General features: G+C 41.2%; 2 protein-coding genes across 6 annotated transcripts; one reads left to right on the top strand and one right to left on the bottom strand.

Moving 5' to 3' along the window:
• Positions 1-1807: 1807 nt before the first annotated feature.
• tmem167a (transmembrane protein 167A) lies at positions 1808-3846 on the bottom strand. The gene is made up of 4 exons (XM_088376931.1): positions 3731-3846; positions 2939-3048; positions 2622-2656; positions 1808-2562 (listed from the first exon to the last, which is right to left on the bottom strand). The coding sequence occupies exons 1-4, from the start codon at positions 3731-3733 to the stop codon at positions 2492-2494; spliced, it is 219 nt and encodes a 72-aa protein (XP_088233057.1). The 5' UTR covers positions 3734-3846; the 3' UTR covers positions 1808-2491.
• LOC148397397 (DNA repair protein XRCC4-like) lies at positions 3819-15957 on the top strand. 5 transcript variants are annotated; one of them, XM_088376928.1, is made up of 9 exons: positions 3819-3952; positions 5311-5363; positions 5483-5629; positions 6666-6844; positions 11422-11588; positions 11976-12128; positions 12711-12802; positions 14292-14384; positions 15037-15957. In XM_088376928.1, exons 3-8 carry the CDS (start codon positions 5491-5493, stop codon positions 14375-14377), a joined length of 816 nt encoding a protein of 271 aa, XP_088233054.1. In that variant the 5' UTR covers positions 3819-3952; positions 5311-5363; positions 5483-5490; the 3' UTR covers positions 14378-14384; positions 15037-15957. The 5 variants fall into 5 exon arrangements, with proteins under 5 accessions (XP_088233054.1, XP_088233055.1, XP_088233056.1 ...); XM_088376927.1 differs by having other exon boundaries at positions 3820-3952; positions 14766-15957; XM_088376929.1 differs by having other exon boundaries at positions 5311-5373; positions 14292-15957.
• The last annotated feature ends 411 nt before the right edge of the window (positions 15958-16368 follow it).

Below are 16368 nucleotides of genomic sequence, written 5' to 3'. Positions count from 1 at the left end.
TCTGAAAATAATTATTTGAAGTGCAATAATTTTTTTACCAACTTTACAGATTTACACAAACGATAGTATTTATTTACCTAAGGCGGCGAAGGTACGTACTCCTCTATGTGTTACGTTTAGACGTCTGATTGTTTTTTTTCTCTTTATATTACGCCTGCACATTACGGAAACCACACAAAACTTTACAGAATCTTAAATTTGGTCCACACAAAAGGTGCACCATACTAAAAGGCGCACCTTCGTTTTTTGAGAAAATCAACGGCTCTTAAGTGCGCCTTATGGTGCGGAAAATATAGTATTTTATATTTTCATAATTTATTTAAAACATTTTGATTTGAATAGAATTTTATTGTTTTTTTAAATTATTAAATTATTACATGTATTGTTTAATTTTCTAATACTAAGTTAAAAATAAATAGGCAGAAAACATATATATATATATATAGTGCAAATTTTAATTAATACAATAAATGACCCCTTTTTTAACATCTAATAAGTAGTTCGGGCGCATTGAAAAACGGATCATTGCCGCCCCCTTGTGTTTAATTGAAGCATCAGCAACAACGGTAAAAGGCTCATCGGCTGGTCAGTTATTAGTTCTAACACATGTTGGCAGAAAATTATAACCAGAACGTCATCATTAAATCATTTCATTACTTTACTTGTAAAGTTCTGGAAATCCCCGCTTATTGTCTCTGCTGCATATTAATGATGCTGTTGTTGACGTCATTTGACTTCTCACGGAAAAGCCGCACAATTACGCATCAAAGGGGCACAAATTGCACAACTGAGTATTGTGCAAAATATGTTTTCTCTTGATGAGTGACTCGTTAGGTTATGCGGTGTGGTTAGACCCACATGGAATTCTCTTTGCTTTGGTTTATTTAACAATAAACTTCAACAGGGAATGGCAAAAAAAAAAAAAAAAAAAACTCTTTGAGGCAAGCACACTTGGTTCTTTTTGGAAGAAATATTCACTCAAAATACAGAGTCCTAAAAAACAAAAATCCAGGTTTGCCATTTTAAGTTTTGTGGTCACTATTGTGGTCAGTCAGGGTGTCTCCTTCTTTGACCAGAGACATGTTTTGAGCATCACCCAAAACTTTTTCATGTGGGAGGAATTAGAAGCGTCTAGAGACCTCTAGATGTTGGAAACCAAATGGGATTCACCATTTAGTTAGTTTTTTACGCTGGTCTCGTTAGTGTCACCAGCATTGGCCGATGAAAACTTCCTTATCTTTTCCCTTTCATCAACAGAGACATTAAGGTGCTTCCTTGACATGAGTATCTCCGCTGACCCAAGATAGAAACAGACGTCTGAGAGCTTCCCGCTTCTCCTGCGCCCGTGTGGCGGCCTGATAAATCGAGACTTTGCCGGCAGGCATCACTTGAACTCGACCTGGCAGGGCCTGAAATGAACGCGGGCCAACACGGCTCCCTAACAAGGCACGGAACACGGAAGGGGGTGACGGGATACGGACACTCAGCAGGTAGCAGACTACGGAAGGTGAGTGAGTCAACAAGTTGTCCTCTTTATTTAGACCTCAGCGTGACACGGGCAAGCGGAAATGATTTATCTTTGGTTATCTGTTTAAAGTTCACTTGCAGTTGACGGAAGCAAGAATGCTGCAATTTTAAGACCGAATAAGGAAGTAAAGGCAATACTATATAGATTAGGACATTACTACATTTCAAATCTTCTTGAACTTTTGTTTGCTGGTTCATATGGTCATTTGCCTGCCTTAAAGAAAATATATATAATGTGCTTGCTGCTGCTCTGGACGCTTAAAAAAAGAGAAGGTACAACTAATGTGTGGGCCCGACTTTATTCTGTCTGCTTAAGTACATTGCCATTGGAAAATTAAAAAGAAACAGCAACTTTCCATGGAATTACCATTTCACGATGCCGCTGTTCTCCTGCTTCTCTTGTGCTGGATCTCATTTGTTTGAAGAGTATGAGCATAAGATGTGGTCGCTATCCGCTAACAGTCGGAGACCCGTTTGAGCGTCGACAGGAAACTCACATGAGAGGTTATCACAAAAGCCCCGCAAAAGAGATTTACACTTGAATCGTTCTCCATAGTCCACTCGAGTCTTCTGTGGATTAGATACGGTGATTTCTTCAATCGTCAACGGGTGGGGCGGGGTGATGTTAATCAAAGACACACCTTCAAGCCCAACCCATCGACAAAGGCTGTCGGACGATATGAAACATGTAAATGAGGAAAACCCAATCCCTACTTTTTTTTTTTTGGCAACTGTTTGAGACATTTGAATGACAGACATTGATTTACAAACATGGATTTTCAACCGGACGGTGTCCCACCCACAAGAATGGAACAGGGCCAGAGCTGCATGTCCGCACATACTCTGGTTTCTGGCTGCAAAAAGCGAGGGCAGTTTCCAACAGCTACTGGAGTTCTTGCCACGATCGCTGTCATTGTCCACAATGTTCTTGTTGTTGCCATTTCCTTCGTCCGATTTCAGATGCCTACTGTAGGAACAGTATACTAAATGCCATGATGAGACAGCAGCAGGCCACCCAAGGACTCTTCCGTTCACCTGAAGCACAGGAATCATATCACGATCACTCCACTTAAACCTGACAAATATTGTCTCACCTATTCTCGCACATTTCCAGAAGATCCCCAGAAGCCTGAAAGATAAAGTCACATTTTCACTCTGCAACCAGTACAAAGATACCGGAAAAGAGGCCTTGGCATGGAATGCATGCGGGAGATAATCTGAATTTAATTCAGATAAACTACGAGTGGGATGACATATCAAATATTTGTCTTACAACAAATGGTTTCCTTAAAGTCCAGTGAACACAAAGATAATGTCACCAAACTTGGAAGCTGATTCATGCACTGCTACTGGACGTAAACATCAAGCTGTAGTCCACAGATTGTTAAAGCTGCAAATGAAGCACACATACCCGGTTTTATTCTTGTCCAGCAGGCTGGGAGCCATCGCTCTGACGTAGGCACACGTACATATCAGGAGAAGAATCACCGTGAGCAGTGACTGGAAGTTGAAAATGGCTGACTGCAAAATGAAGAACATCATTCAGTTCCAAATGTGTTGGAACGCATGCCACAAAAGGTGAGCTGCAGCAACACAAGATTTATTTTCCTCGGTTAGCAATGCATTCAATTTCCATCTAGAAGGAGTGGGTGAGAAATTTGAACTTAACCTGCTGCTTGCACATCAATAGTTCCTTCAAAACCAGAAATGTTACTGTACTAAAAGTGTCAGGTTCAAGTTATGTTATTCTAGGAACTTGTTTTTGTGTCAGCACATGCAATTGATCATTTGATTTATTCAAATGAGGCACCATGGTGCAAGTGATGTGATGGAAGAGTCCTCAATGGGACCATTGCATCTACGTGGCACAGAACACATGCAACCCAGACGAGAAAAATCAAGTTAGAAATATATAATCCATGATAATAAGAGACGACGAGTTACAAGGTGGCAATTATTGATGGATCGGTCACGGTTAAAACAGAACTGCAAATTGGCCATTTACTTTTATTTACTGGCTAACCATTTAGCATCATAGCTACGTTAGCCAGCTGCTCCAGTTCAAATCCGTCCATTTACGCATATAATGCATTATTTCGTGTCTTAATAGGACTAAATCAAGGACCTGGTTCCGGCTGGACGCTTAAAATAAAAAAAAGTATTAATTAACGAATGTATGCGTTCTGCACAAAAATATGCTTACCATTTTGACGGTACGTCAACGCCTCATATAACTTCCGGTCTTGAAGCGCTTGCGTACAGTGACGTAATGACGCTATGCGTGCAAAATCTAGGTTGCTGATTGGCTGGCAGCCTAACCAAAACAATAGTTGATAGTTACAGCTTGAATGAACAGGGAAACAAGCGTGCAGTAAATTTCATTTTCATAAAGCCTTCGATCGGACATTGCAGTGTGCTAATAACCGTAAGTATGTTTTTACAGCTAGCATAAAGCAAACATCGGGACATTATTTCGTGATATTATTCAATCTCTGTGCAGCGACGCACTTCATTTGATGTCATGTACCGTACAGCCAAAGTAAGACACAGGCGCATAATATGACTTCCCTAGTGCTGCTAAATTTTTTTTGCAAAGTGGTTACAAGAACACGCAAAAAGCGTTTGAGGTGTGCAGGAGAGGAGGGAAGAGAACTTTCCTGCACACCTCAAGCGCATTTTGGTTCTTGGGTGTTCTGCTGAGGTGCAGTGGGGAGACACTTTCAAAACCTCACTGGACACATTTTAATTGCAGAGTAAAATTTAAAAGGCTAATCCAAAGTGAACTGACAACACAATTCCCACGACAAAAGAAATCAATTGTCTTATATAAGGCTGTGGATGGGGAATATCTTGCTTCTCCGAATCTGTCATTATCAATTTTGGCAATCCCTTGCTCGCTTTGCACTTGCGAAACCTAACATTGTGTTTTGCTCCGTTTATATTATTGATAAGACAACTAATCAACAAAAGACAATGGTGGCAGGATGAAAGGGTCAAAGGTCATGAGCCCAAACTGTAGTGGAGCGAATGATCATTTGAACACTCCAGCGATTCTGTGTGAAGCACGTGAAGAGAATGACTTCAGGATCCTCTGAGGGTTTTTGTGCAGTTTGCAATTCCTAACAAAGAGCTCTTTTTTTTTTTCTTTTTTAATATATAATTGGAATGTCCTTCTGTCATTACCACAGCCTCATCATCCCAGCAGACCAGATGTTACAGTAACTAATGACTAGCTGGGCTCCATTTATGAGGTTAAAGTTGAACCGCTCATCTCCATCATCTCCTTCGGTCCCCTCCTCTTGCCACACCCCTTCTCGAAGCACAAAGGGTCAACTTTAATCTGCCGCGTTAAGATTTTGGCGTACGGCGCAGTCTGCTCGGCAGCTTATATAGTAAGAAAAAAAACGAGTGCTGTCATGTCACGTTATTGCAAATTGTCTTAAAGGACTCAGAGACAACTAGCAACTCGCCTAACTGCCAATTAAGGCGCTCTTTTTCCCTTCAGTTCCAATTTCTTTGCCTTGTATTTAAGCAAGGAGGATGTTGATTTTACTCCCACTTCCACTGGAACCGCTAATCGCCTATTCTGGCCTGGACTTCCGCAATCAAGTAAAAGTTCTCAAAATATTTCACAGGAAATCAAAGATGTTGCCAATAAACTAAAAGGACAGTTCAAACTGATTTTGTGGATTTCATTGCAATGATTTAATTATTACTGACATCTGGCATTGTATTCATATTGACATCTGATGTCATATTTAATTGTTTATTTTTTTTTTTTAGAATACGGTGTTTCAAACGTTGGATTTTTCAACTGAGCAAAACGGCAAAGTGAGGCAATTTGGGGTAACCAAAATATTAACGTAACAGAAGTTGAAAAATCAGACTGAAATGGGGCTGCTACTGGTCACATGAATTGTATCACACAAGTCTTGTGGGTTTGACTTGTTTTCAGGTTGCAGCATGAACGGAACAGTCAGACAGATCACCGTGGCAACAGACCCAGGGATCCCTTATTTCCTGCGAGTTGACTTTGCCGGCAACCTTGGTGCTGGCTTCACGCTCGCTCTCTCCGATCTCATCTCTGCGTGGAACGGAGAAGGTAAAGGGACACTTTGACAATTGCAGGTTTCAGCTCACGTCTACTGATTTTACACACAAGCTAACAAATATCCAAAGTCTTGCATTTATTCTCACCAATTGCTAATTATTCAATTAATAAAAATAATAGAACAGATCTACAGTGTATGTCTCACTTCAATATTTTTATGTCATGGGACAAAAATTGTATCTCTGTCTAATAAAAGAGATTTTATGTTTGAAATATGCTAGGCCAGATAATTGACTTTAGGATATTTCCTGCCGATTGTTTTCCACATTCCCTCCCATCCGCACCAGGGAACATGTCATGAATGTACATCAGCATTTTCAGAAGAATATTTGGGGTTTGTATTTTTTTTCTAATTTTTGCTGAGATATCTGTGGTCACCATAAGAACCCCCCTGCCCCCCAAGGAGAAAAATCTTAGCGCCGCCCTTGCACGTGTTTAACGAATGAAAATGCCAATAATCGAAATCTTGAAGCTGTGATAAATATTTGTGCCTTATATGTACAAATTTTGATTGGACATTTCTGAGGGTGCTCGGAAAGTCCAGTCTATAACGGTTCCAATCTACAGGGGTCCTGGGACTCCATTCTGAGGAGTACTTGTTTCGAGTGATTACTCCATCACCTGTTCTATCAGTCGACAGACTGGCCCAACTGTTCACCTGCACCTGGCAAAGGCCTGCCCAATAATATTGTTTTCCTCCTTTCACCTTTGTGCTGCAGCTTACAGGTGTATGAAGTCGATGAAGCCCCCCCCCCCCCCCCCACAAGGCCCGTCTTTGTGCGTGCACGCCGGTCTTGAGGCTGCAATATACAGAAATGTACTTTCTGTGGAAGGACACCTGGAAACATAAGTGCTCCTTGCTTTTCTATTGCTGTCCGTCGGCAGGGCTGACATGTTGGGCTGCCGCGCCGACTCCTCGCTCACCGTGCATCTGATGTGTTAATTGGGACCCTCGGCGGTCGTATGGGCAGCTGCGCAACAGCTGATGACATTCCCCTCAAAAATGCCGAAAATTCTTTCTGTCAAGTTTCAGAAGATGAGGTTCGGGAGGATGTCAGCCACATGGAGGTCCCGATGGAGAGATACGTCGAGGATCTTCATCAAGCACTGATGGGCGGCGGAGACGATGACGTAGACGTCTATTCTTTCCAGCTCACTCCGGATCGCCGTCAACTCTCTTATCACAAAATGTGTGACGGTGTCCGGGTAAGCCAACATTTTGAATCTACACAATATTAAATAATTCACCACAAAAAAAAAAATACTGCCCAACATGACAGCATAAGTTAACATATTTACTTGCAGATTTAGAAAGGTATGCCCCTCAATAATATTAAAAAATTGAGAGAGTTGCTTTTTTGTACAAAATGAGTTTTTGCTCTCGTATTTTTCATGCAAGCATTCTTAGGAAATGTGTGATCCTATGTGGTAGCGTTGATGAATAACTATGGGCCCCTGCAGAATTGAAAGAACTCATCCCTGGTATCAAATTTTATGATGGAGTACATCTGTCTTTTGACATGATCTGTAAATCACAGTGGTTCTCCTACAAATTATTTAACGTGCATCGCACTTAATTTAAAAGATGATGGACCCCCCCCCCCCCCCAAAAAAACCCCAAAGCCTATGTTTAGAAAGATCTCATTGATGGCTCATTACTTTGCCCTTAAATTCCTTAACATCCTGTGCCCACCCCCAGCTCAAACCAGCATTGTTCCCCGGGGAGAAATGCATAGCCCCTAACAGAAAGGAAGTCTTTTTACAGAGGGAGGTGTGTTAAGAAGATAAGGTTTATAGTCTCAATTATTGCAGAAATAGACAAGCCCCTTTCCCTCCAGGTGGCGGCACATGATAGAAATCATGCCAGGAGGTTGCGCTCCAATTGGCACACCCGGCCGGCACACCTCGGAAATCTTTCGGCCCCCAAAGCCTTGACTGATTCAACTTAAATAGCAAGGTGCAGTTTCCAAAGCTGTCCTTCACTTAAACCTACACGAGCTTCAGCGGCAGCCAATGAGAGTCCTTCTTCCATTCTTCATGGACACGAGTCGACTCGACTCAGCACTGTACTTTCAGTCTTCTTCTTGTCGGGCGGGCGCTCTTGCCTCCAGGGTGCAGGTCACCCCCGGGTCTTGAGATGTCTGTCTCGGCAGAGGCGACCAGAAGGCGAAAGCTCAAGAACACCGTAAAAGACCATAAAAGCCTGATTTATGGACAGGACGTCCTAATCTAGTTGATTCTTTTTAACTCCCTCTAGCTTTCTTTGTGAGAGTGTGTGCTCCATGTATGAAAGTGTGAACAGTTTCTCCGGGGGAACATTGGTACCCAGGCTGATGGAGTTTTTATATACATATATTATTGTGCAGTGCTGTATAAATAAAGGAGAGTTGAACTTTAAGTAAATTATTACATGGCATTCAATTTATAAGAAAGACAATTAAAATAAATAAAACGAGCTGGATTTTTTAAATGTTTCTTGATACATGGGTGCGCAATGTGTGTGGCACCCTTGACACTTTTCTTTAACACCTACTTCTTTTTTTTTTTTTTTTTTGCTCTTTTTGCCTTTTCCCAACATGTGAGAGGTTAAATAGTTCTCCCAGCCAGATAATTTGAGGGTATAGGCATAGTCAAGTATTTGACGGGTTAGAAATAGAAGGTGGGTTGGGACAAAACAGGTGTTGAACTTGAACTCACCTGAATATTTTATGAATATGAGCACAGAAGTGGTAATGATGAATGTAATTTAGGTGAAATGCGACTAAGCAGGTGTTTTTGGTTGCGGAGTCAGACATGATCTCCTCCTCTACTCATGTTTAAGTACAAATCTGAGAATGTTCCAGGAAAGTTCCTTTTGCACGCAAATTTGTATAAGTGTTTTTAAGCTACGCAGTTTGATCGAATCTTCTCATTTCTTAGTAACGCTCATGCTTTTCTTCAAACTTCCTATGAAGCGAAAAATGTCTTTGGGCCATTACTTTCCACGCTATGACGAGAGACACTAGCCACGAGGTAGCTCTAGCTCACAAAGGGTTCGTTTCGGTGAATCAAAAACAAATACAAACGTGTTTTTTCCGTGTTTTATTGGACACTCTGAATAACTGTGGGAACAACTTTGTTATCAGGCCCGACCTGGCGACTCCCACCCTTGCTTCCTGCGACTTTATCTTGCTCCACGCCTCCTGACGGCTCTAATGTCCTCTCCATGCCCACGCTTCCTGTCTTGAGCACACTTGCTCACTTTCTACGACTTCATTCTGTCATCATGCCACTCGGTGTTATCACTCTCCATTCCTTGCTTACTTGGAGATGCTTAACCCTTGGAGCGGTTGGGTCAAATTTGACCGGTTTTGACCAAAATATACCAAACTAAATTATCCCACGCATCATACTGAATAGTGTTTCTAATTTTTGACATGTAGTATCAAATTCCCATATACGTATTTGTATTACCTCCATGTCACTATTTTGACCCCTGTGGTATGCGGCGTTAAATCCGAGTATTGGCTGTTATGACAGGCCAAGTATCTTTTACACCTATGTCCGCCCATTCTGCTTTTGTTTGACCTCGTGCTCTACTTTAGCTGTGTGAAGACACACAAAAACAAACATCGGACCACACATTTGACCATTTGAAGTCATGAACCCAGATTTACTTTCAAAAATCCTACTCAATATAACATTTAGCGCTGGCCATAATATTAGGCACTGAGAACACGATTTAGCATTAAAAAGAGATTTTTGCATTGTTTTATTACATCAAAAAGTGTCAGAAGGTCATGGATCTTTAAACCTCCCACACCTTCAACTGACCTTTAACGTTATCTCTTTGTCTCAGGGGAGAAGCAGATGCCCAAGAAAATAAATTGAGCATTCTAGGATCTCTTTCTTCTTTCCACCAAGATCAACAATCAATAATAAACAAATTCCATCACCTTCAAGCACCGGGCTTGCTTTTACTTTGGTGATGAGATATTGACTTATCAGTAATCCCCCCCCCCCCCCCAGAATTCCTTAAGAGTTAACTCCATAGAAAAACCTCTTATGGACACATTAAAAAGTCCAAATTCATGTACTGTATTCGAGTCTGAACAGAAACTCTGCGTTGTAATCATGGTTACATTTTTTTTTGTCAACGCTTAAAGATGACAGCCAAATTGTACTTTACATGATCTCCATTCACATACTGTAGCTGATTTATTTCCAAATGATTTACTTTACGGTCAGATGACAGACAGCAGCAGGTTCAGGAGCAGATTGATGGAAGATTATAGTGGAGATGAAAGCTTCTTGTAAATTATAGATGCGATTATTTTAGATACATAGTTGGCTTGGAGTAGTGTAAAGCATTCAGTGTATGCAAACTGAGACATGAATATAAGCCTTGGTGTCAGCCATTCCTCTTACTGGGCTTCTACCAAGCAAAGACTCATCGTTTGGTAGTGGAACATCTTGCACAAAGTCTTAGTCACAAGTCAGTGTCACACGTTTGGATTTCCCTCTGCACTGGATCAATGTGACATTCTTATGAGTCTCTCTGAGCATCCTTCTCAGATCTCGGGTGGTCTTCCCATGTGGTATTTCCACTTTTGAATTCAATTAATTTATAAAATTGCTCTTGTTGCATTCAATAGACTCCACTTTGTTCAATGCGGTCAATTGTTTTATAGTGCTCAATTTCATTTTTGTATTTTTCACTTAACACAGTGTAACTTAAGTTCCCTCTAACAGCAATTATTTCTTTTTTGCATGCAGCAGAGAAAGGTAGACCACACACATACAGGCATGCAGGGAGAAATGTCAGTGGGAGGGGGCGAGCAAATGGAGACGTCACCGTGTCGAGGGTTTCCGTGCCTTGCTGAAGAGCGCCTCCGTAGTAGTGGTAATATTGTTGAGAAGGTGAAGGTCATTTCATAGGATTAAAATTAGGGAAGGACGATTACCGATCATTTTAAGATCAGGAGCGGAAATGATCTGTCATATTTTTGGGGGGGAAATATTATGCATCAAATACATTAGTTGTATCGATGCTTGGTATCGGTGACTACTCAAGAATTTCGTATCCTACTGGCATTAGCCTGAAAAAATATCAATAATATATTAATTAAAAATTACAGTGCTGAAGTGACAGTTTCCTCACAGCATGCAGTCTGTTTACGTCTTTGGTGAAATTTTGAACTAGGAGCCAATGGGGAGGAAACTGTGTGTTGACTCCTAGTTGAGCTGCTTGGCTATGAATCCTCCCCCTGTGTTTGTCCCAGACGGACGAAAACACCTCATCATCACATAAAGTCTAGCACCTCAGAGAAAACCTGATGTCATGGTTCGTTGCACCTTTGCACTGCAGATCATGTTGGGATGGCACACCAGTGCAAATGTTTGCTGAAACTCAAATGCAAATTTTGGAAAGCGGTGGCAATGAGTTATCGTTTATGTTTTCACCACGACGGGTTATGATCATTTTCTCTATTTTTACAACAGTCTGTTGGCAATCCCCTTTGCATTTGGTAACAGAGACTCTCCACACTTTGCTTTTTCGTGAAATGTTATTGTAGAGATTGATACAGCTTGATCTCGCTCGATATTGCCACTGCATTTTTGGTCGGCGGTTCCATCTCCGACGATGGAACTCAAATATCAAATCGCGACGTAACTAGTTGCAGACATGCACTCATAAAAAACTGTTGGAATTTGCGTAACAGTGCATCTATAGCTTGCCAATTTCTTCTCCCGTGACATACTTTGTTCCAAGACAAATTTTTTTTGTCTCGTCCCATTTTTAGGTGCGTTTGGGCTCTTTAACGCTTCAACCCGTTCCAGATCCGTTTGCGCTGATCCGGGAGTTGATTCGACAGTCGCTCAAACGCAACACGAACCTGGTGAAGGAAAACTCGCAACTATTGGAGGAGAACTGTAAATTGAAAGAGCATCATGCGCAGATCCTTCAAGAGTAAGTTTGAGAATGTTTTTTTTTTCTTCATCTTAAAACGTGAAATAAATGACGACCAAAAAATGTCAACACTGCCAGACTAGTAATACTGTAATATTTGTTAACCGTTACAACTCTTGTTGGTTTTTGGTCCTCACTGCCAGATGTTTTTATACACAAGCAGTCAACCGTTATGACATCATCACCGGTCGCCCCTCTGAGTAGTGAAGGTTACACCCAGGGCTCCAAACTATGCTTGTGATTTCTGAGAACTGCTGCATTGCTTTCAAGGTTTTTTTTCTCCAGTTGTTTTTCTCGCCTAGGTTTCATAATTCTTCTGACTCCAAAACACTTGTCCAAAAATGTGACGTCCTGTATTCACTTGTGCCTCGATCTGTTTGTCACTAGGCTCGAACATCGTGTTCAGGATAAGGAAACGATGACAAGGGACCTGTACGGCCGTTTTGTTCTGGTGCTCAATGAGAAGAAGGCTAAGATCAGGAGCCTGCAGGATGAGATTAGTCAGCTCCGACCGACTGCCCCCGTTCAAAGAAAGCAAAGGTCAGCTGCAAAAAATTGTGACTTCAACTGATTATTAACATACCTGATGTGTCAGAAAAGTACCAGGACTGTTATGACAATTTATTTAACAGTACCCACACTTTTTTTTTATTAGTATTTTCTATTTCTTTTAAGTATTATTATTGATTTTCTAGAAAAGCATTTGACCATTAACATTTTTACAACCCAACCTTAAGTTGTAATCACATGTGGAATCTGTTTCCAGTCTTAAAACAAACAACTTTACTTTATTTTGGTCAACATAATAACCAAGGCGTTGTAAATTGTATTCCTGTAAAGTAGATAAAAGAGTTTTTTTGGCAGTTGGATTTAAGTACAGTACTTTCAAAAGATGTAACGGTGTCATAAATTCTCATATGCATAATTCTACTTTCCACTTAAGAGGATGATTTATTCTTTTTGACGCTAATGTATGGAGACTATAATGGAAACCTCAGAGACAACGAGAACCACTTGGATGCAACGGAAGACTTGACTCTGCTTCCCCACCTTTTTTTTGTAAAATGAAATAATGACTGATAATGACCCTACATAATACAGACACTACTTTTATTTTCAAAGAGCAACATCAAGTGAGGACGACAGCCCAGACAGTCAAGAGGAGACATTTCAGGACAGCCAACCATCGCTGGAACCAACCATCCTCATCGCCGGTTTGTGTTTGATCCGAAATAAATTGCTATGCAGTCCACCACGTGTTTGCAGCGACATTTTTGTCGCTCATTATGACTGTCAACGCCATACGTGATATACAATATAGGCTACACAGCAAACTGACAAATAAGTGTTGACATCAGCGATGAGTAAAAACTGCTCCGATATTTTAAAAAGATACATGGTAATACAAATTGAGCAATATCAATTTGCAATTTTAGTATTGACACATGAAGTTGACGGACAATTTGTCACTTTGTCTGTGACTTTGACACCTATGGTGTACAGTGTAGTCAATTCGATTAGCTTTATTCTGCCAGCCGCACTTTGACTTCCGATCAGGCTTCAGATGAAAAAATGAGGGCCGCACTCACTGATGCATTTTTGGGATGTTTATTGAACGAGACAAGCAGCCAAATAGACAAGTAGCTTGGCAAGCGTCCAAACAGAGCTGCTGACGTATTCTGCTCGGCACACTTCCAAACTTTTCTCAACTGCTGTGTCGTGTTGCGAGCCATAGTGTCCCCCCCCCCCCCTCTTTTTCCAGTTATTGCATTTTACCAGCCAATAAAATTCCCCAGTTGAAAATAACTTACCTACATAAGCAAAAAAATATATAAACTTCAAAGCACAAATAAGCAAAGGGTGTAAACCCCCTGATGGCTAAATTCTGGGGAGAACTACGAGGTCGACCGTGATTGCGTCCACGCAGGCAGCTCTTACTTCCTGCGTCAAGCAACCAACGGAGTCTGCGAGGTCGGAGTCACTTACAAACTCCCTCATGATGCAAGATAATACGCCCGCCACACCTCGAAACTCCTGCCAAGTGCAGACATGGAGTGTTCACTCAAAGCATGTCTTCGAAAATTACTCACCACTCGTGTATCAATAAACTTTTCCTACTATTTCGCGTCATTAAACAGATGTTTTCAAGATGCGCCGTATAATTTTTAAATTTTTTTTTTTTACTAATGACAGAGCCGAATTGGAAAAAAAGAATAAACATAGCCTCGGGGTTTATTCTTATTCTTAAATCACTCGCGGGGAGGTGCCGCTAGATGTCAAACTCGAGGTCCGAGGGCCAGATACGGCCCGCCGCATCATTTTATGCAACCCGCAAAGACAAATTGTGCATAGACTTCATGTGCCAATACTAAAATTACAAATTGTCTTTACTTGAAAAAAAAAAATAGAGATATTACTAGTCATTTTTATTACCATTCGATTTTTTTAAAAAATTGAACAGTTTTTACTTAAAGTGATTGTTGTTAAATGCAATGTAGAGTCAATCAATCTGTTCCGGTATTTTTTTTTCTTAATCACTCAAATTCTACATATGGATTACCCCAGCCCAAATTTTCATGCCTCCATCACGGTCTGTCGATCTAATCTGGATTTAACTTTGCAAGTGTTAAAGGGCAAGCAGCAGCTAAGCTTGTTTGCTTGAGATGAATGATGCTGAATCTAAGTATGTGTCTCTCTCCGCAGGCCATAATCAGACCAGCCAGGGTTTCTCTCTGGACCACACCATGTTTCTTGTTGACCAAAAGCCAGGAACTTCTAAAATGGAATGAATCACAGGTTTGTCAGACGTCCATGAAAAACTTGCAATTTTCAAGCTATTTCTGACACGCTGTCATCAAATGAATTTTGCTCGGTTGCATGTTTCAAGTCGTCAGCGACAGTGTGACGGCAAATGCATCACTTTCTTGTTACGTCACAATCAATGTTTTTACTTTTTCCGTAAAACGCGGTTTGACGTTGTTGTTGAAAGATAACTTTGTTCAAATCAGAAGGCGTTTGATAAAAATGAGTCATGTGTTCAACACAGATTCCGGGTAGAATTTTCAAAGCAGCGATCAAATTTTAGGAAACATTCTTTTCTTGCTTTTGTCTTCAAAATTTTGTGTTCAAAAAGTAGCTTTCAGATAAATACAAGTTGGATTTTCATATCTTCCATAGCAAAGATGTATGAACCACCCTGTACATGTTTCCCTCCCCAATGAAAAAATCAAATTATGATTTCAAATTTCTTCGAATTGTTGCTTCCTCCTCTGTGAGATGACATCTGGAAATCCGCATGGACACCAACCAAGACAAACTGTTGCAATCTCCTTATGACTAGTCAGCTCCCCCATTTTTAATCCTCAAGGGGGTTCTCCAATTTATACTCCTAAAAAAAAAAGAAAAAATCACATCTGGATTGTTTTAATAATGCTCATCCTGCGTGTAGACATCAGTGGTGCCGTCATGCAATGCACTCAGATGCGTCACTGATCACGTGATCAAGAGGAAGCGAGCGTTCCCTCAAAACGTTCCCGGGAACGGATGGCGTTGCCACTAATAACTTGGAGAACGCGTTTGAGATGACACCAGGAGCATGGAAGTCATTTTTCAACAATGGCCTTGAACTCAGCAAGTCTTGGCTCCGGGTGACACCAACATCTTGCGCTGGCTACACCCAGAAAACATCGTGTCATCTCCAGGCAACCACTCCTGCTTTGTTGGACCTTATTTGTCATTTCCAGCTGAGGTTCACCCCCATCATTTATTGATGCCTTCAACCAGGGGTGTCCAAACTGTGACCCCGGGGGCCTTTTTCAGCCCATTTTTTTACCAGCCTGTGTCAAATACTTCTATACATTCGCATGTCGTTTGCCTGCATTGATTCTCTGCGGAAAAAAGGTTTGGACAGCCCCGCCCCTTAGCGTTGACCTGCTTATATTTGTCATTGTTATCCACTCGTCTACTGACCTCACGAAGCTGAGGTGTGTTAAGATGAGGTTAATGGGGTTATTCTCCTCCCCTCCTAACCCTCACCTCGGCTACCAACTTCAGGTCCTAAGGTCACGGCTGCGACTTGTCCCGCTGACAGGAATGATTTGAAGAAGACTCGGGATTCTCGCATGTCCGGCCATTCGTCGCCGTCGGCCTTTATAATTCTAGTATTGTGAAATACCGTATATGTCAGAATATATATACCGTAAATTTTGGACTATAAACCGCTACTTTTTTCCAAATTTTGAACCCTGAATCACGAATTTTAGCTGGTACGGTTGTGGCTTATAGTCTGAAAATTACGTTATATATTCACGTGATGTATTCATCAATCACTGGATTACTGTTACTGAATCAAATAAACAGATAAAAAGAAGCTTTGTGATGGGATACAGAGTGAACATGATTTCTGGAGAATCTTAAAGTTTGTCCAGTTTGCACAATGCTATTCTATTCTAACGAAACAGCTCCATGACGTGGACCTGGTCTGGTTCTCGTTACCGACCCATTTTCTTGTGTCATTCTCACACACACACACACTTCCTCTCTGTTTGTTCCTTTGCCATTCTTTCAGAAGTTTGCAAAATGGTGGTGATCTCTGTGGTTCAGCAGGATTTTTCCAAATAATCACCAAAAGAACTCAAGATGAAGCCGATTCGTTTTGGTTACTTGGCTGAGTCACCGTCACTGGGACCACTCAGTGGGTGCAAGTACTTAATAAGCTTTGGGTGTATACAGTACTCGTTGTCCTAGCATGTTATTCATTCCCAGCGCTGCGAGCTTCACT

This window comes from Syngnathus floridae, chromosome 5 (assembly GCF_059516105.1).
Source record: "Syngnathus floridae isolate MCC-2025c chromosome 5, RoL_Sflo_1.0, whole genome shotgun sequence".
NCBI classification, from domain to species: domain Eukaryota; kingdom Metazoa; phylum Chordata; class Actinopteri; order Syngnathiformes; family Syngnathidae; genus Syngnathus; species Syngnathus floridae.
This window is presented reverse-complemented; position numbering and strand designations above follow the sequence as displayed.

Coding starts and splice junctions, on each gene's coding strand:
- tmem167a (XM_088376931.1), bottom strand. Junction 2,657..2,938: donor CTGGACAAGAATAAAACCGG/GTATGTGTGCTT, acceptor TTTATCTTTCAG/GCTTCTGGGGATCTTCTGGA. Junction 2,563..2,621: donor CTGGAAATGTGCGAGAATAG/GTGAGACAATAT, acceptor CCTGTGCTTCAG/GTGAACGGAAGAGTCCTTGG.
- LOC148397397 (XM_088376930.1), top strand. CDS start 5,491: ATGAACGGAACAGTCAGACAGATCACCGTGGCAACAGACCCAGGGATC. Junction 6,845..11,421: donor AAATGTGTGACGGTGTCCGG/GTAAGCCAACAT, acceptor TCCCATTTTTAG/GTGCGTTTGGGCTCTTTAAC. Junction 12,129..12,710: donor CCCGTTCAAAGAAAGCAAAG/GTCAGCTGCAAA, acceptor TTATTTTCAAAG/AGCAACATCAAGTGAGGACG.